This window comes from Mycteria americana, chromosome 14 (assembly GCF_035582795.1).
Source record: "Mycteria americana isolate JAX WOST 10 ecotype Jacksonville Zoo and Gardens chromosome 14, USCA_MyAme_1.0, whole genome shotgun sequence".
Lineage (NCBI taxonomy): Eukaryota > Metazoa > Chordata > Aves > Ciconiiformes > Ciconiidae > Mycteria > Mycteria americana.
Window position 1 is genome coordinate 16,484,032 of NC_134378.1, and position 19,805 is coordinate 16,503,836.

General features: G+C 49.2%; 1 protein-coding gene across 1 annotated transcript; it reads left to right on the top strand.

Annotated features, from left to right (window-relative positions):
- Positions 1-5,519: 5,519 nt before the first annotated feature.
- Positions 5,520-6,518, top strand: NPBWR2 (neuropeptides B and W receptor 2). Its single transcript, XM_075517419.1, has one exon. The coding sequence runs from the start codon at positions 5,520-5,522 to the stop codon at positions 6,516-6,518; it is 999 nt and encodes a 332-aa protein (XP_075373534.1).
- The last annotated feature ends 13,287 nt before the right edge of the window (positions 6,519-19,805 follow it).

Here is a 19,805-nt window from a genome sequence, read left to right on the forward strand (position 1 = left end):
CGGTTACGACACAGTGACAGGTATCCTACAATAAACCACCTGACCAGGCACGCTGGCTTTACTCACCCAAAGCCGTCACTTGCAGATCATTCAACATACTTGGTTCCGGATATTAACCTGCAGTGCTGCACCATCTTTTCAAAAGCCCGAACACCTCATACAAATAAGTCACCCTAATGCCCAGCAACTGCAAGGCAGTCAACCAAGAACATTTTGTTCTGGTGAGCAAAGAGTACTGATTTTGTATCTCTGTCCTTGATGTGAACTTAACTCTTAGACAGCAGCCAGAGCCCAAGAAAACAGAATTATCTTCCCTGCTAATCCCTCAAGGGGCAGGAGTGGGAAGCAAAGCAGTCTTATCAAACTGGACCCAGCCACAAGACTTCTGGGGCTGCAGGAGCTCCATGGTCATGCCCAGGGCCTGCGAAGCAGAGGGCTGCTGCTCCCTGGCTTAGCTGCTGGGAGGGATGCTGAGCCCAGCACAACCCCTTCCTCCAACACCGGGAAGTGAAGCAAAGTGGAAAACAATCCCTTTAGGTGTCTGGGAGAGCTGGAGTCCTAGAGCAGCAATCCCCATCTAGGTCTGACCTGTTCATGTGATTACACCCTCCTCTGAGCCCCAGCTTTTCAGACAAACCTCTGCTCCGTCTCTGCAAATTGTCTATGGGTCTTCCCAGGACGACTGTCACGGATATGGAGGCTCAAAGCCTGCCCCAGAAAAGGACAAGGACTACCAGCACTGTGACCACAGGGAGATGATCATAGCTTGTCCCCAAAGCAAGAATGCCAAAAACAAGGTGCACCCTGAGGGGTACCCTGGGTGACTGAGAAGCCATCTTTATTTAGCAGCTCTCCTTGAACCTTACTCCAAAGACAAGAATATCGTTTTCAAAGGGGGTGAAAAGCCCTGGAAAGCTACTGCCTGATCAGCAGGCGACGTGTGACTCCAGGCAGCAGTAGCAAAGGTGCATTAAAAGTTTCCAACATTACCACCCCCCAGTAGAGAGAGTACAATCAGTTCTCAGTTTTCTTTCCCACAGTTAATTCATTTCATTTTAAATGGCTGAACATGCCTCCTCTCCTCCCCCTGTGAGCCCTTGCACGAGGCACACACTCATTCCCTTTCCCGGTGAAGTCACCCCTCCAGCAAGCCTGGCTTCATCTCCCCTGGTGCTCCTGAATGGAATAAAAAGCAGCCTTAATTCAACAAAGTTTCAAAATGAAATCCAGCCAAGATGACTGTGACTTTGAAAAAAGGAGAAGGAAAAGGGGGTCCATCTCAGGGGATGATGCAGAGTAACTCAGCCTCTTCAACTGCCCCTGTGGATTAACAAGGGAGGTGAGGTAGGCTTTACTCCTAGTGACCTGGAGAGGTTCTCCTCAAAAGGACTGAAACCTGGTTAGAGGGGTCAGCCTTCTGCTCCGAACAACCACCCTTTAGACAACACACCTGCACCAGAGGGCTGAAGCATCTCAGAGGGCTCGGGCAGCATCACTCACACTGTTGGTGGGGAAATAATCCCATCATTCGAGCAGATATTTTGCCATTATTGGTACTATTTAAAGCGAGCCAGGCAAAGAAAGCTTCTGCCCTGCCTGTCCCCAGCGAGGTGGGAGCTGCTGCTGCGGCTCAGCCGTGCCGGTGCCGGGCTCTCCTGATGGTCCCCAGGCACCGATGGCAGCACAGTTCTCCGTAACTGCAAAATGATGGATGGCCTTTGTCTGGAGTCAGCAGCACGTCAACTTTATGAAGGCAATAAAGCACCATTGATTTAGCATTGCAAGGGGATTTCCCCCTCCCTAATTTACTGCCTTTTCTGTCTGTTTGCACAGCTGACTTGAGCTGCATAGCGTGAACGTGGGTTTCAAGAGGCAAAGTCCATTTCCACGCATGGATTTGCTAGGGATAGAAACTTTGTCATTCTTGCACCGTGCTGGCGGCGGAGCTGCCTGCATAAGAATAGGTCCAAGTGGCTCAGAGGTAAAACACAGCTCGTGTCCTTCCTAACAGCGGCTTGAACTAGTGCTCCATTTCAGGGCTTTGTGCCACTGTAACATTTATAATCAAGTGGAAGGGACACCCAGCCAGAGAAAACAAGATGAATAAAACATCCTCTCAGCCTTCCCTCCAGACACTCCCCACTTCACATCATGCCAATACACACAGCGTGCCTCCTCTGGGCTCAGCCACCAGCTCCGGCTGGATCCAGAGCAGACACAAGGGAAAGATTTTTCTCTTTGTTGATGGAGGTGCTCCTGCTGCAATGCAATTTCATGTGTGAATTTAGATCCGTTTGCAATTGCTGTCCCCAAAGCAGGTGAGTGTTACTGCAAATCTGTTAGAGGAACTAGGCAAGGAGCACAGCTCAGGAAGCAGGCACTGTGCATGTGCTTGGGGATATAAAAGAAACAAAAGCCCCTCTACTCACACTAGACAAGATTAAATTCTTAGTCTCCATCTCATCTCTGACAAAGTTGTTTTAATCAAACACATCCTAACCAAGGCATGCAGGATACCATGCTCACTATGGATAACGAGAAGCAAGGACTATGGATAACGAGAAGCAAGGACTATGGATAACGAGAAGCAAGGCGGCACAGGCAGCCGGGGAGGGACGCAGCCCCAGCACAGGGCAGAGCCCACGTGTGATCCGCAGGAGCACAGCCACCCCTGCAGCCCTCCCCAGCCCCCAAACTCCCATCCCCTTCGGACTATGTCCCAAAATACACAGCACCTGGACACACAGCCACTGGCCAAGGCAGCGTGACAGCCAATTCCAAGATAACATAGGTTTGGGAAGTGAAAGGGCAGATTTTGAGCTCTTCCAGGGACCTGAGAGATGTGCTTTAGGCTGAAAAACAAAGCCACGGTGGAAGGATTTTCAATGCAAAATACTTTTACACTCTTTTGCCCTGAGGAATAGTTACAGATCAGTAAATTTAACATCACATTCTCCTGAAATTCTCTATCTTCCCATATTTCCTTTTCTTTGACACAGACAACAGCAATTCCTGGAAAACTGCCTTCCCCCTGCAGACCTATCAAAACCCCTTTCCCTTATAACTACTTACCAACTGCGCCAGTTTTCCCAAAACAGGCAAGAGGAGGGCTCTGGGGGTCTTTCATCTGAAGAAAGATCATCCATAGCATTCCCATGCATCATCTTGGGCAATCTTTAATTTCTGTTTAATTCTGCTTAGGCCTAATGGCTGGTCAGATTTGGGTTGAAATACAGAAAATATCTGTAGGAGTTGTACACTGGGCATAAAAAAATTACCATCTGCCGAGAAGTCCGTCATGCCCATGGCCTTAAGGAGTTACCTCCCCGAGTGCAATGAAGTGTTTTGTTCCCACCCAGTTACCGGTGCACAGTAATCTTGCCAGAAAAGGGTAAACATCCCCAGAAGAGGAGCAAAGTCAAACAGAGCTCTTCGCTACAAGGCTCATATAAATGAGCTGACCTGCTCGGTTAAATGACACTGCACGCTGCCAGGCATAGCGCTGATGGATGCCTGCATTTTCTCTCGCCTGGTATTGAAACAAAGGTCAGGCAACCTGCAGCTGGGGGATACATTTGAAAGACTAAAGGAGAATCAAAAGACCCTTGATTTCCTTTTTCTTCTTTTTGCAGGGACATGAAGGTAAAGTGATCTTACATTGTTGCTGGGTTTGCTCTGTAACCTGGGGTGCATTTCTGCCAAGCTTCACAGGACTCCTGCATCTTGTGATGCACATCTGAAGGATTTAGCTGCATTTCCAGAGCTGGACCAGAGACCCAGCTGGGGAAAACCAGCTGAGCTCCCCCAGAGCAGCCGAAACCAGCACGGATCCGGCAAGGTATGTCTGTTTATTTGTTCATGTTGAGCACTGTAATGTTGCATACCCTCCTCCCGCTCCCTCCCCCCACATATTTGTGCATCTTCCTTTGTTAAAACCAGCCCGTGTTCCCTATTGAAGCAGTGTAACCCCCCCCCGCCCCTTCCCACCATTTCACACATCCCTCATTCAGCCAGCCACAGCTTGCCAGCTCTGGGTCCTGCCTGTGCCCCTCAACATCTCCTTCATTCCTGAGGAGAACAGCCCTGGAGCATCAGCTGCTCACCAGCATCTACTTTATTTACTATTTAAATAGCCCTGCAGAGAGAAAACTCCCCCCCCCCCCCCCCCCCCCCCCGCAGTATGAACAAGTGCTAATTGCTCAGACATGCCATGCACACACAGAACCACCATGTTGATATGATTGCAAAGCCGGGTAACGTCAGCGTCCCAGAGACCCTCCTCCAACTCCGATTAGAGAGAAGAGGCTCAACAGTGCCGAGCAGCAGGTGCCGGAGGAGGCAGCCGGAGCCGCTCACCAGGTAAGGGGCACGGCAACCCTCCATTCCCCACGCCAGCTTTCCTGCTCACTTTATTGCTGTGCGACAACGAAATGCAAGTGAAGCGAGGCACTTCTCTCCGCAGAGCCTGCGGACCAGTTGCCAAATCTTTGATCTTCAGGGGGGAGCGGGGGGGTTCAGTTGTTTGTTTGCTTCCCTGCAGAGGAATTCTTGGAAGTATGGGTCAGGCAACGGCAATGGATGCGGCAACTGCTAGACATGAAAACAGATGGGGCAATTCTTGCTTTGACTCTGAAGTGGATTTGCTTTCAGGGTACTTCTTCCCCCCCCTTCCCTGAATAATCCTGAACTTTTGAGATTTACAGGTTTGTCTGTCCATCTGTGCCAAGTTTTGTGTGCTGCCACAGTTGTTTGCAGTGGGGATGGTCTTCATATTGAATAAGATCTTAACCTACCCTTGGTTAAAGAGTTACTTTAATTGTGGGTTAAGCCCCTTTAACCCTTAGTTTTGCAAATACTCCTTGAACTCTATTTCCCCCCCCTCCTTCTTTTGCTAGGGGACCCTGGGAGTGGGGAGTAGCCATGTCGGAATCTTCTTCATTGTTTGTGAAATCTCAGTCAATGAAAAGAGTCTGAACTCCAGCACAAAGAAAGGCACTAATTAAACACTGCAATGCTTCTGCTCCGGCACGGAAAAGCAAGCGCTGTGCAAGTGAAACAGCAGCTCAAGTCCTCCGAGGGCTGTGAATAGCCAACCAGGCACAAAGCTTCCTCTCTGCCCTCCCTGTTCCTGCCAGCCCCAAGAAGGACTCTTGCTGCAGAGAGCTGAACTGGAGCCACTTGACTTCCTCAGCAGAGAAAAGCCACAGCTCACTGGGATGCTCTCAGGGAGAAGAGTTCCTTGACTTATAGGGAGTTATAATTCTCTGGCTTTGCTCATGGAGCCTTATGTGTCTTTCAATTTTTTTTTTTCCCCCCGATCCCTTCAAAATCTAACATTCTCAATAGTGGGGGACAAGAGAGGTAAGTTAGATGGTCCATGCTGCCTCACAACCCACTCTTTGGAAATAACCCACTTCTGAACGAGATAGCAGCTGCTTCTCAAACAGAAAAAAGGCTCTCCCCCTCCTGGACTAGCAAGGCTTTCAATGACATCCAAGGGTAGTCTGTGACCAGCAGGCATGGGAAACAGCTCCCTTTGGGATGATCTTAACAGCACCTGCAGCAACACAGGCAACAGCTGCTACCTGGACAACAGTATGAGGTTCAACTTCACCTTCCAAGAGCAGGCAGCCGATTTCTACGTTGTCCTCCCTGTGATTTACTCTGTGATCTGTGCTGTTGGGCTCACAGGCAACACTGCTGTCATCTATGTGATCCTCAAGGCCCCCAAGATGAAGACTGTGACAAACATGTTCATCCTGAACCTTGCTATAGCTGATGACTTGTTCACACTTGTCTTGCCCATTAATATTGCTGAACACCTCCTCCACTACTGGCCCTTTGGAGAAGTCCTCTGCAAGGTTATCTTGTCCATAGACCACTACAATATCTTCTCCAGCATTTATTTCCTAACAGTGATGAGCATAGACAGGTATCTGGTAGTATTGGCTACGGTCAGGTCCAAGAGGATGCCACATCGTACATACCGAGCAGCCAGGATTGTCAGTTTGTGCATCTGGATCCTAGTCACCATCATAGTTCTCCCTTTCATCATCTTTGCCAATGTGTACATAGATGACCTGGAGATCAAGAGTTGCGGTCTCAATTTCCCCAAGCCTGAAAGGTTTTGGTTCAAAGCCAGCAGGATCTACACCCTCATTCTTGGCTTTGCCATTCCAGTATCCACCATCTGCATTCTCTACACCATGATGCTCTACAAGCTAAGGAACATGCACTTGAACTCTAACGCTAAAGCCCTGGACAAAGCCAAGAAGAAAGTCACTATTATGGTCTTCATAGTCCTAGCTGTGTGTCTCTTCTGTTGGACGCCCTTCCACTTGGCCACCATTGTGGCTTTGACCACTGACTTGCCCCAGACCTCCATGGTCATCGGTATATCCTACTTCATCACCAGCCTAAGCTATGCCAATTCATGCTTGAATCCTTTCTTATATGCTTTCCTGGATGACAGTTTTCGGAAAAGTTTCCGGAAGATGCTGGAATGCAGGACTTCTTGAACAGTGGGTTGGGGCTTGCAGATCCCTTCCCTCCCGTGGCTTTGCAGGGGCACCTTTGCAGACTGAAGGGGTGGCTAATGAACGCACAATGTTCTTTCCTTCATTTCCATGTAATGTACGTGTCTGGTTATCATTATGATTCACATGGTTTGTCCTGCTTAATTGCAAGTCTTGCATTTTCCCCTCTCTGCACCTCCCAACTTCTCAAAGTTGCATTTCTATATTCTTGTTTTTAAATCACACGCTCCGAAGCATTAAGGACAGAAAACTTCCTCTTCAGAGGTGTACTTCTACTACTTAGTGGTCCTTTATTGCCATCTGCTGTACAGCACAGGCAAGCCGGAGCCCAGCTTTCAGATTAACGCAATGCTCAGTTTTAATAGCTATGTTATTTGGGGGATTGTTTCACGGAGCAGAGCTAACGAGCGCTTTCAATGACATATCAATAAAAGGGACAGAGGATGCGAGACGAGTATTTGGAAACTAACCCTTTTCATGTCCATGTACGCACATGTGTGTTATGGCTTTGATTTTGAGGGATGGCTATTTTCCGCCCCAAATTCCCTCTTTCCTGAACTGTTAACACAAGTTAAATTTAAACCAAAAAACAAGATTTGGGTCCCAAAAGTAGTGTTAAACACCACACCAGACAAATACTATGGCAACTGTGGGAATTTGTGTTAGACATAATTTTTAACTAATTGTTCCTGTTAAGTGTCAAATATATATTTATTTAAGAGCAATTAATGAAATAAACCTCATGGGGAAAAAAAGAGACTGGTCCTTCTTTCACCAAAGAAAGCTTATGCTACTTGTCCCATGTTTTTACCTACTGTAAAATAAAATATTGTAGATTTATAACAAAATTAAGGTTTTTTGTAAACCACAAGAAAAACCCTAACAAACACTGCAGAAAATTCCTCTTTAACAGGTAAATAGCAAAGCAAAGTACTTCAACAGAACCAGGACCTGAGAGGAGGAGTCTGGAAATCAGAAATACAGTACCAAAAGCTTCAAGAACTGTCATAAATGCATTGAAACCCCATGCTCCCTCTCCCAGCAAGGGAACCTCTCTCCCTGGTAGACAGGGGGATGAGCACACCACATCTTCCAGCTTTCACCCTTGTGGAACACCTCCCCTCCACCATCCACCTGTGGAGTTGAGCAGGGCTCATTGCCACATTCAGTCCTTGGTAGCGATCTGCCACAGCCAGGATAGCTCGTGTGCCCCAGCTCCCTTACTTTGGCTCTGTATTAGCCACCAAAGCACCTTGTTAAATGCAAGGGGACTTTTTTTGCCAAAGCAATGCCAGAGACTACCTCCCCTCATCACCTCTGCAAAAACTGCTCCCAGCCCTTGTCCTAGAGGGTGATGCCCAGCTGAATACAGCAGTAAGCTGTCTTGTAGGGCTGCAGGAGGTCTGTGAAAAGCTTATTCTCACACCCTTTAATCCCTGTAAAGTAGATATAGTACTGGTTTAAGGGAGGCTGTCTCAGTTAATATTTTCCTCTGCAGCTTTCCCCAGATCCACAAGCACCAAGCTGGGCTCTTACCTCTCTAAACTCCACCAGGAAAGTATAGGACCGGTAAAACAAAGGAAGACAGGGCTCGAGACAGGACTGGAGACCAGCTGTATTGCACATACCAGAGCATATCCAGGAGTCAAGCTACCTACAGCAGCCATCCAATGTCTATCCAGAAAATGGGGCTGGAGGCAAGGCTGCAACATGAGTCCAAGGTCCATCCAGGAGGCAGGGCTGGAAATAGGCATCCCTCCACAAAGCAGGAAGGGAGGCTGGAGGGCTCAGCTTAAATGGGCTCCTGGAGCAACGGGTGGGGGTGTGGGTGGAGGTCCCAGGTGAGGCCACTCAGGGCAATTCAGTCCTATCAGTGCTCTCAGGGCTCTGACACCAAAATGAACAACCTTCAATACGTCATGATGGCAATTTCATTTTACCCTTTTAGAAAACTGAGAGAGTTTTGTGAATACAGGATCACTTGTGTTGCCTTCTCTTTATTAAAGGTGTTAACTTTGGAAGAATACTGAAGGAGAACACATTCTTCCAGGTGAAACTTCTCCAGGAACTTTTTTTTTTTATACCAACTGTAACATTAACTTGCTGTAAAGATCAAGAGCTGAATCCCCTGTCTCAGCCAGCCTGATGAGGAACAGACCACAGCGGTGGGTCCTTAATCCCACAATTTTAAACCCCCCCAGACTTAGTGCCCACAAGGTTCCCAGGGCCACGTTTCATGGCTCATCTCTATTTCGCATTAGCTGCGCTTTGCAACTATCAGCAAACACAAGGATTTTTCAAAACCCGGTTCTGACAGCGTGTGTGTGTGTTGGCACGTGCCGGTGTGTGGGGTGACCACCTAGCAAGCCCCAGTCACAAGAGGAGGAACAGGGAGGCACCTGGAGAAGAGATCAGCTCCACTTAGAAGGTGCTGCTGGTCCTCAAGAGGTATCAAAGAATTTGGAGAAGAGGGGGAAGACCCGGCACATGGAGGACTGGGGACCACACAGGCGGCCGATGCTGGAAGGATAGCTGGGTGCTGTGGTCCTGACCCCCTTTCACGGGGAAGGATGCAGGTGCCATCAGCAGATGAGGGAGTGCAGAGGTGTTTCATGACGCCTTGGAGCAGCCCAGGCAAGGCCAGGGAGCAGAGCCAGCCTGCGCAGGCAGGCATCGCGGGCACCCACTGCTTTAGCATGGTTGCCACCTGCTGGCAATGGGCTCCCCAGGTGGAAAAACCTCTCTGAGTGCAGAAAACTGACTCAAATGATGCCACCTCACACGCAAATTGTCTAGTGAGCTTCAACGCCACTGTTCATTGGCGTTAGGGCTGTAGGAAAGACAATATATTTTATTAGGTGGAAAACCTAATATATTTCATTAGGTGGAAAGGACCTTTTGAGTGTAAGTCACCCACTTTCAGACCTGACAGTGTCATTGCTGGAGCTTTTCCCCTTTGAATCAAATGTCATGATTGTCACGGGATCACAGAGCGGCTGAGGTTGGAGGCACCTCTGGAATTGCCCAGTCCAACCCCACTGCTCAAGCAGGGTCACCTACAGCACGTTGCCCAGGACTATGTCCACTTCAGTTTGAATGTCTCTAAGGACGGAGATGCCAAAACATCTTTGGGCGACCTGTTCCAGTACTTCACCACCCTCACAGTAAAATTTTTTTCCTGTGTTTAAATGGAATTTTCCCATATTTCAGTTTGTGCCTCCTGTCCTGCCACTGGACACCACTGAGAAGAGTCTGGCTCCCTCTTCTCCGCACCCTTCATCAGGCATTTACAAACATTGCTCAGATCCCCCCCAGCCCTCTCTCCCCGAGGATGAGCAGCCCCATCTCTCAGTATCTCCTCTTACTACAGCATCCTCCTTGCCTCTGTGCTTTTCTCTACGTAAAATGCTTAAGACAGGAGTGTCGGCTCCTCTTTGCTCTCATGGGGTGCGAGGCTACAAGGGGAGAAGGGGCTTGCTCTGGCCAAGGTCTCCTCCCGTGCTTAGGAGGGGCTCCGGCTCCCATCGGTGCACCGAGCTGGCCGGCGTGCCGGCCGGCGAAGCGTCCGGTGGGGCCCTGTGTTTCAGTCCGGCGGCACTAAGCGGCACTCTCTGCTTTCAGCTGGGCTTCACTGAATCTCCCACAGCCCTGCTCAGCCTCACACACAGGCTGTTAGCTTGCTTCTGTGGGGAAGGCTGCAAATTCGGGCTATCCGTGCCTGGGCAGACCCTCTGAGCTACAGCACCCGAGGCCAGGCTGCTACGGCTGTTTCTGGGAGAGGAGAAACCACCTTCAAGGAGACACTTGCCCACTTGTTGCACAAGTTCACCCCAGGGAAAACCTGCACGCCTGCTCACTCATTTGAATTTCATCAGGCTGCTGGGGCTGGCTTGCTGCGGATCACACCAGCCCACACTAGCCACAAATTGAAGTCTGGAATTAGGGAAATAAATCCCCTTAACAATTCACCCAATAAACCCCCTTCTAAACCAAGCATCCCTTCCAGGGTCTGCAGGGTCGCAGGAGGCTGAATCAGTGACCTGCAGGGCTCCCTCCCATCCTAACCCCCTTCCCAGCCAGCCGTGCATTGAGCGGGGAAGCCGGCTCAGCCCCGAAGCCCGGGAAATTTCCTCCCGGGACAGTCTGGGATGTCTTAATGAGTGCAAAGGTGCCGGGTAACCTCGCAGCTCCCTGGTTACAGCAGGAGCTGAAGGCTTTCTGCTTGCCCCTGCCCACTGCAGCAGCACAGAGGAAGGCAGCAGGTTCCTGCCTGCCTCCTCTCCGGGAAGGAGATCTCCTTCCCCGCTCCAGCTGCACCCAGGAGGACAGACAGCCCGGGAGGACTCTGCTTCATCATCCCTGGGAGAGGGAGAAGAAGCCGTTTTCCACCCCAGAAACAGGAATTAAGGCTCATACAGGACTCATATTCCCACCGCAGGCTTTAAACGCAGGCATCTGAGATAAGAGGCGGGGATCGGAAATTACTATTGCTTTTTAAGTCTTCATGCTGCAGCAAGTAATAATGGCTGTTTCAATCAATTGTCCTCATCCGAGCTGTGCTGCAGCTTGTTCCCCCGTGAAGCCATAATCCCCCGGTACTTACGCAGTCTCGCACAGTCTCCTACTGCTGGTCACGATTTCAGGTGAGAAAAGAAATAATACCCCACTGAGGGATGAAGGCCTGGCTCTCAGAAGCATCTTTAGATGGGGGAAAAAAGAAAAGAGAGATTAAAAATGGATGAGCAAAAACTTGGAATAGAGACGATATGAAGCAGAAGCATCTCCAGAGGACACTGTTAAAAGCAATCCAAGAGAGAGAATTGGGCCCTTTTCTGTACAGGCTGACTTACCCGTAGCACTCGTCTGGTCGCCTACGGGATGCTGGGAGCCCCCGGGTGTCATGTGCTAACGTGCCACCGATGCTCCCACTGCACACCCGAGGAAACGGTGACCCTCCGGCTTTACTGCTAGTTCTGGGAGAAACGAGCCCGGTTTGGTGCCTTCAGAGGGTCTCAGCACCTCAAGGGTTGACATTCCCACCTGCTGCTGAAGAGAAGGGGACTCCCCAGCCTGGGGCCCCTTTCCAGTGAGTCAGGAGGTCATCTGAGGACCCTCTGTGGGCCATGGGGACACAGCGCTGGCAGCTCCCTGTCCCATGCCTGGGGCAGACTGTGTTGGGTCTTACCCCGTCTACACCACCACTGCGGCCAAGGCTGTGCCCAGAGCTGGTTTTGGGGTGATAAACCCTTGATCCAGGGCACCTCTGAGGCCTCCAGAGGAGCTCCACACTTGCTGTCAGCATGGAGTGATGATGGACACCAGGCACCCTCCAAAAAAATTCTTTCCAAAGAAATCCCTCTTGAAAAGCCGCATGCCACATTGCCGCATTTCTCTTCCCCCACCTCCCTTTTGCTGGAAGGGAGGAAGAGGAGTTAATTTAAAGGCGAACGCCAAGAACAGTGACAGTAAATATTGCCAAGCGTTTCTCGCTGGCATTTGGTTTTGGTAAGTGAAGATGCAGAGGGAAAGATCAAAGCTGTCTGAATAGCTTTTAATTACAAGCCTCAATTGCTCTATTTTCTCTCAGAAAAGTATTACAATCATCTAACAAAGCTCTTCGAGTGGAATTAGACACTAGCCTGAAGCTTCAAGGGCTGTTTAGTGGCTATTTTCCCTTTTGAAAAAAAAAAAATATTTGATGTCTAGATAAAAACCAGGCACTCCCATAAGTGCCTACAGCCAAGTCCGGTGCCCACTGGATAAACAGAGAGAGGCTGGGAAGCTTTTCCCGGGAGGAGGTGAGCAGCCCAGCCTGCACCGAAGGGTGAAGCACCCCACCGCAGCGTCCCCTCGCTGGGCATGGGGGACGGCTCCGGGTGCTGCCACCAGCATCCCACGTGGGAAGGGGGAATTCCCGGAGAGGGGAAAACAAGCTACAGTTTGGGAGTAAGATCTTCGGCAGCAGGCAACTGTTCCCATTTTCAGTTTTCCTGAGATGTAATTTCTTTCTCTGCCTTTCACCAGGACTTCTGTACGTCTCCATCATCTCCCCTTGCTCCACCGCTTCCCCCGCAGAGCTCATGCCTGAAGAACAAGACACCTTGGGAGTTTCTGAGCTCCAAACCATCCACCGTACAAAACTCAATAAGGCAGCCGAATAAGGAAAGCAGAGAAATAAGGATTCAGTTTCGTAAACTTAACCCTCAAATGAGATCAGAGGCTGGTAATTAATAAAGTCAGATTTCAACACAATGAAAAACCTCCCCTGAGACTCGGCCTGCTGCTGCTTGGTATTGATGGAAATGCTACGGATGTAATTACATTTCTCTTAGCTGTGCGATGGAGACAGCGGGCTCCTCTGTGCCATGGGCTGCTCTCAGCTAAGCTTCTTCCTTCCGAGCTGATCATAAGCCAGGGAGATGAGGCTGATAGCCACCGCTTCACGGTGGATGGGACAGGTCAGAGCCGGGCAGCTCATCGGACACCATCCTGGCGGATAGCCCCAAGGCAGAAGGGCTCAGTAGCATCTCTAACACACGCTCATCAAAAGACAAGAGGCGGTTTTCCAGCCGAGCACATTCAAACGGAACCCCGGTGCAGATGCCAAAGCAAACTGCGGGAAAGCAGCCCTGAGCGGCTTTCCATACCCACCTCCGAGCCGCCGCAGCAATGCAGGGAGCAAGGATAAACACCCGAACCAGAGGCTGGGCTCATTTTCTGCTCTTTTATGCTTAAACCCTGGAGGCAAGTGATTATCTCCAGGAATTTTCTCTGTGGTTAAGCGAAGCAAGAGCAGCGCAAGGCTGAGATGAGGGCAAGTCCAAAATATGTGAACAAATGACCTGTGCATGTGGAGAAGTTGCTATTAATGCCTAACATTGAACAAACATTAAATAGCCAGATCACAACACGGGATTCGTTTCACACAGAGGAAATGAAGCCGAAAAGCCATTAATCTTGATTTCATATTGACTACATAGCTTGTGTTTTTATTCCCCATCACTGCATGAATCAGCATGGCATGAGCTTTTCGGAGCACTCACTGCACATGGCAGACTGAAAGCACACAGAGAAATCAATGTTCAGAGAATGGACAGAGCCAGTCCAAACTTGGTTTGGTCTCCTCTCTGTGGCCAGGAGAAAGGTAATCTGATGCAACCAAAAACCAGACTGTGGGAAGATGTTAATTCTGTCAGTGGTTTCCTTGGAAAAAATCAAGTTTCCTGCTTGGTTTCTTGCAGATTCATCCTTCACTTCACTACGCTGAAAAATCTGCTATTTGGCAGGGCTGGTGCTGCTCGACTCTTGGCTCCGGCCCATCCTGCCTGGCTGCCGGCCCGCAGAGGAGGGAAGCGGCGGATGCTCTCCCTGACCGCTGCAGGCAGGCAGGAGGACTCCATCCGCACGGGAGCTACATCCCTTTGCAGCAATAACATATACTGGAGGGAAAAAATACCTTTTGCTGCAAGGGTGGGCTGGTTGCATAGGTTATGAGACCTCCCATGGGCTCTGCAGGCAGGATTTCCCACCCAGCACCTATATACTGCAAAAGGCACAAGGATTTGAGAGCAAAGCAGGAGCAAGAGGCAAGGACATGTATAACACCACACTATACAGACCTACAAATGATCCAGCCTGCTCGTTACTCAGGAAGATGCCATGAAGCGATGCCATGTGCCAGCACAGAGCGATGGGGTTTGCTCCTGGAGGCCCTTCCAGCAGCTTAACCATGGGAGGACCAAATTCCCAAGAATCCGAACATGAGAGATGTTCTCCAGGGGAGTGGAGGTGATCCCAGCTGGTGTTGGATATTATTGTGCCCTTTCTACCCCAGGGAGCGTTTAGCGAGTTTTTGGGTTGCTGAAGCAGAAACCTTGTGTGTAGTAGGAGAGGCAGCAGGTGGGGACAAGGGCTCTCTGTGTCCCCAGCACTGCAGAGAGCCAGCGTCACTCCTTTACTGCAGACAGCTGGGATTTCACTGCATTAAGGGGGAGAGAGAGTGCAAAGTCGGTTTACATGGTTGATTAGCATCATCGTTGCCAAGATACATAACCATGTTGCTCTATTTAGTGATTATTTCATTCTGTCATACAATTTATCCAGGCTTTAGGGTACTGAAAAAAGGAACAAAGGGAGTTCGTGGGCCATGCGGCTCTTCGACCTAAAGTGCTCCCACCCCAATGGCAGTCCCTTTGCTTGAAAAAAAATCCTAAAATTCCTTCTTTCAAAATAATGAGTTATGGCCTTAACACATCTGTTATCATGTGTTTTGAGCAAAGGTGGCATGTAGCCCCAGTCTAAAATGGCAAGAGGGCAGGTGCATGCAGCCACTGTGGGCCACTCAAAATAGATGTGCAGCAGCTCAGCCATGGCAAGGAGGGGCTGCAGATCCTGTAACATCACATCCCCATCCCCAAAAAAACCCTATGCCAAACACCCATTGGCATCGCACAGCATATGCTCTCCTTTCTTATAGTCCATCTCTGTTCCTCATGCAGCACCATGACTCTTGGGATACGGGCTGATGCTGAAGCCTCAGGTCCACCTTCCATTTTTTCTCCCTTCTTCCAGCCCCACCACCTCACAAGCCTTTTTCACCACGAAGCTGAGACACATTTCCCTCCTGCAACCCTCCATCCCTCCCATCTCAGCTGCGTGGTTCTCCTCAACGCAGGAGAAGGCCAGGGAGTAAGAACTGGTCCTTCAGAAAGCCCTGGGCAGGACCTGGGAGGTGAAGATCAGGAATGTGAATTACCAGCTGATTCTGCAAAGTCACAAAATCAAAGATGAAGCTCTGCCTCCACAGAGATTCACATGGAAACACCGTGAGAAGCCATGAATGCACAATCAGGGCTACAGCTCAGGATCTGTCCAAAGGAGGTTCTCCTTGTTGAAGGAAGGAGAAATTTGTTTATGCATAAATATCCACAAAAATAGCTGAAGGAAAGCAAACTGGAGTTTTTCTGGCAGAGCCTGCTTTGCTGCTAGTCTAAGAGGCCCTCTTCTGAGCAGGTAGCAAAGGCTGCACCAGCACCAGCTGCTTCTGGAGATCCTTTTCATTTAAACAAAGAGGCTGTAACTATGGAGAGCACCCACTTTCCCTATAAAGCATTGCAGGATGAGGCATGCCTCTCCGGGCACACATTGTCCTACCCAGCAAGGATATTCCAAAGTATCCAGAGAGAGATCAGAGCCCAGTTACAGTTCTTTAAGGAGTTAACAAATCTTCCTCTGGGGGGAAAAAAAAAAAAAAGAAAAAAAGAAAAAGACATATTTACAGTCTAGCTCCTCATGAAAACACTTCAGAAAAATGGATGTGGCAACTACTCAGCACCAGACAGGGGCTTCATCAGGGCAAGTCCCGAGCTGCGGAGCAATGGGCACCACGTGGGGCAAACGCAGGTTTTGTCTTTCTGTAGTGGGGGTTTCTTCCCCTGCTAAAATTGTCTTCAGCACCGGGGGCCAGGCTCAGTGGGGGCCAGAGGAATTCGGAGCAGTGAAAGGCTTTGTGGCTCCTACGGGCAGTGGGCATGAGGAGGGTGATTTCGACTGAATACTCACCCAAACCAACTAACCTCAGTCTGACCTGTAGCTCAGTGAAGGATAACTCAGCACCTCCCTGGGTAAGTTCTTCCCGTGGTGTAAAACCATCCAAACTCCATTGAGGGTGCAAATTCTGCACCTTATTTCTGCTTTTAGAAATCATGATTCATCTTGGGGGAAAGCTGTTGGCTTTGAACACCCTTCAAAAGCCAGAGCTTTGCCCAGATGTGCCAGCGCCGGGAGCCAAGGAGCTCCTCGGGGGAGAGCTCAGCCCACAGCTCATCCATTCCTCGACCCTTCCAGCAGATGACTCCATCCAGCAGCAGCAGGGAGAACACTTAGTACATTAATAAATCCCATAATACTGAATAAAGCACTTTGGTTTATGGTTTTGCTATAAGAACTCACCCCTGGGTACTAACAATTAACTGAACTAGAAAAGAAATAAAGATTTCAATTTTTTCCCACCAATTTTCTTTCTCTTTTTTTTTTTTAAGAAAAAAATCAGCACTGCTAATAAAAAACCCTCTCCTTATACTACACAGAGATCACTATTCCTACCCTACCTGCCTGGGAAGGAGTAGTGATCTCTGTGCAGAGAGAAGGCGCTTTCCTTATTGCACATCTCACTGGCTAATCCATCTTTCCTGGTTACAGAATACGGCTTTGGCTTTATTTTCAGAGCAGTCCTGTAATTCATCATTCTCCGTGATCATGCCTAACCCCGTAACTCCTGGGAAGCGCGTGGGGAGTAAGTGGGAAGAGCTCGTTTTAGTCCTACATCAGATTTCACCTCTAACAGCAGGCAGCTGCCAGCATCACCGCCCTGCCCGCCTGTGAAAGCTGCCTGTTGCGAGACCCAGAGCAGCCGCAGAGGCTGGCGGGGTGCGGGCAGCTCGCGCTCATCTCCAACCACCGATTTTCTAGCATTTTCACAGCTTCTGTTTCCAGGTTGCCTGCAGACAAAGTTGCCCGCATAACAAAAGTTCCCACTGACCTCAGTAAAAAGAGATCGGATGCTTCGGTGTTATTGCACGCGCTCAGCAGTGGTTTCGGCTGGAAAAATAAGCCCACGTGCAAAGAACCCGGCAGCGCCGGTGTTGAAACAACCCCCGATCCACGCAGCTAAGTCTTTCAGACTCCACATCATTCAAAGCGCAGGGGTTTTTATTTTCCTTTATTAAAGCACACAAGTAGCCACCTAGGAAATTGTCATTTACACTGCGGTAATTGTAAAATCATACCAACACAACCGTTTCAGAAGGGAATTAAAGAGCCTGCGCTTCAGCCGGCCAGCCGATCGCAAGCCTTTAACTCCATAGGCACAGTACAATAAAGCTTTTGCTTTCAGGTTTTTGTTGCTCTTCTTATAACAAACTCCACTGAGCATTGAACAGAATGCCTAAACACATTCACTGCAAGGGCCACGGAATTACCCAAAAGCTTAGTAAACACACATTTATTGAGTACTTGATTATGTAAGATCATTGCAGCATAGTCATTATAACAAAATCCTCATTAAAAAAAAAAAATGCCAAACACTGTTATCTTTTTCAGAGGACATAAATCTAGTTAAAAACCCAACCAAGAACTACAAAGGGAGGGTGGCTGTTCCTTAGCCAGCCACTGATGAACGCTCTCCTGCTCCCTAATGGCACCGCAAGAAAAGCCCAGCAGTCGCTTCCCAGCTTCACGTACAGCTGTGCCCAGCACCCTGTCAGACCCTGCGACAGCCGATGGGCTGAGAAGACTCAAGGTCGCTCGCTGACCAACGCTGTTATCATATCCACAAAGACAACAGCCCACCAAACTCATTTTTTTCCAAGGGCGTGGATGCAGCTTGCCAGCAGCGCGGTTCTCAGGGAGTTCTTCTCGGCATGCTTGGGGGTTGCATGAGATTTCCTAGTGAGTGCTTGGGGATAAACATCCATGGCAAAGTGCTTGAAGTGCCCAGATTTCCTCCTCCCCCTACGCTATTCAGGGGAAGCGCTAATTGCAAAGTTTGCTCTGGTATCCCTCCCGATTCCCAGTCAAATACTAATCAGCATGAAAATCCTCCCAGCTTGAGCAGTTTACAAGGGATCTGGGTCTATACATGGGACACCGGAATTGCATCTATATTTTAAGCCCAACCGTAAGGGAAACGCTCTACATAGAAATATAACATTAGATTCTTTTATACAGCATATATAAAGAACATGACAGCATTAAAATATTGGCAAATCAATACATTAAAAATACAGAATCTCATAGACCAGAGCACAAGAAATATATTCACATGAAATCTGTACAGTCCGGACAATGCTGCCGGTTCTCGTGTTGGAGCTGACCTTCCATCTCCCAATGGAGGTCGTTGCTTTGCTTCCCCATCAGCACCACTGGCCACCACTGCCCAGATTTCCCCGGGGTTTTGTGCTCCAGGGAGAATACAAGTCTGCTGTCCCTGCCGGCACGGAGGGCACTCAGTGGTTAAACTCTTTGGGAATGCTTTCATTATCAAATGAAACGATGGGGCATTTCATTTTACACAAAGCTCTGACCTAGTGGGAGAGGAAAACCAATCTATGGTTTGCAGGAGGGGTGGCAGCATTTCCCAAGTGCTCTCAGCATCATGGATCTCACTTCATTAAAAAAAAAAAAAAAACAAACCAACCAACCACCTTTTGTATGGTTTGTGTGCTGCTCCTCTCGTGTGGAGCAGCTGGGACTGTTTCAGGCTGCCCCTCCTACCAGGAGCGTCCATGTCTTCTGGAGGAGCGGCCGTTCTGACTTCTCCAAAATGGCTTTCCCCTATACATAAACACATGTATATATAGGTCACTTCATTCCTTCCTCCTCGCACTGAGGAAGATCCCCAAGGCATGCTTGGCAAGATGAAATCCTACGCTACAGCTGTACATCTAGCACTAGAGAGATGTGTATATACAGACACGTTCTGTCCATTATTACAATGGAAATACAAGGTTTAAAAAAAAAAGCAATAGCAGCATGTGAACAAGGATTTGTGTTCATTTCATCTGTCTTTTCTTCCTCCTCCTCCTGAGCTACATTCAGCAGTTTTGACAGTCCCTTCTCACCCCCCTGCTCCCCTCTCGAGGCGGAGGGGGTTACTGCAGACCCCGTCCACCGGAGCTGACCTTGTCCGGCCCAGGCTCCCAGCCGCAGGGCAGTTTGAATTTCCCTTTCCACCAGCTCCCTCCTCTCCCTCTCTGCATCCTTCCCTTCATGATGACTCATCCTGGAGATGATCTTGGGTTTTTGTCTGACGGCTGCTGCTCACTTTGGCTTCAGCAAAGTCTAATTTCAGAGCGATACCGCAGGAATAAAACCCGCACCCCAGCGCCTGGTGAGCCACATGAGCCGTTAGCATCTTAAACAACTCAGGGAAGAAAAAAAGAAGTGGAATAGTTTGCATTTTGTCTGTCTCCCAGCAGCAAAAGTGTAAGTCCCAGGAGCAATGCCTGTTTTAAACCCTTAATTCCTGAATTCTCAATAATGTTACAAACCACCAGGGTTTTGCAGGAATCAAAGGGCTGATTTCAAACACGTTCCCTAGTGCAGGGTGCACCGGAATTAAAAAAAGCATCAAGTGGGCTCACTTTTTCTGCATGCTCTTGCAGTATCCGGTTTTCCCAACCCCCAAAATTGTTTCCTCACTTTCTCGTTTTGAGGTCCTGCTAAAGAGCAGTTATCTGAGTTAGCTCTGACGTGGGGGTGGTTGGACTC

What these genes read in the sequence shown, in the direction of transcription:
- NPBWR2 (XM_075517419.1), top strand. Translation starts at nt 5,520, where the DNA reads ATGGGAAACAGCTCCCTTTGGGATGATCTTAACAGCACCTGCAGCAAC.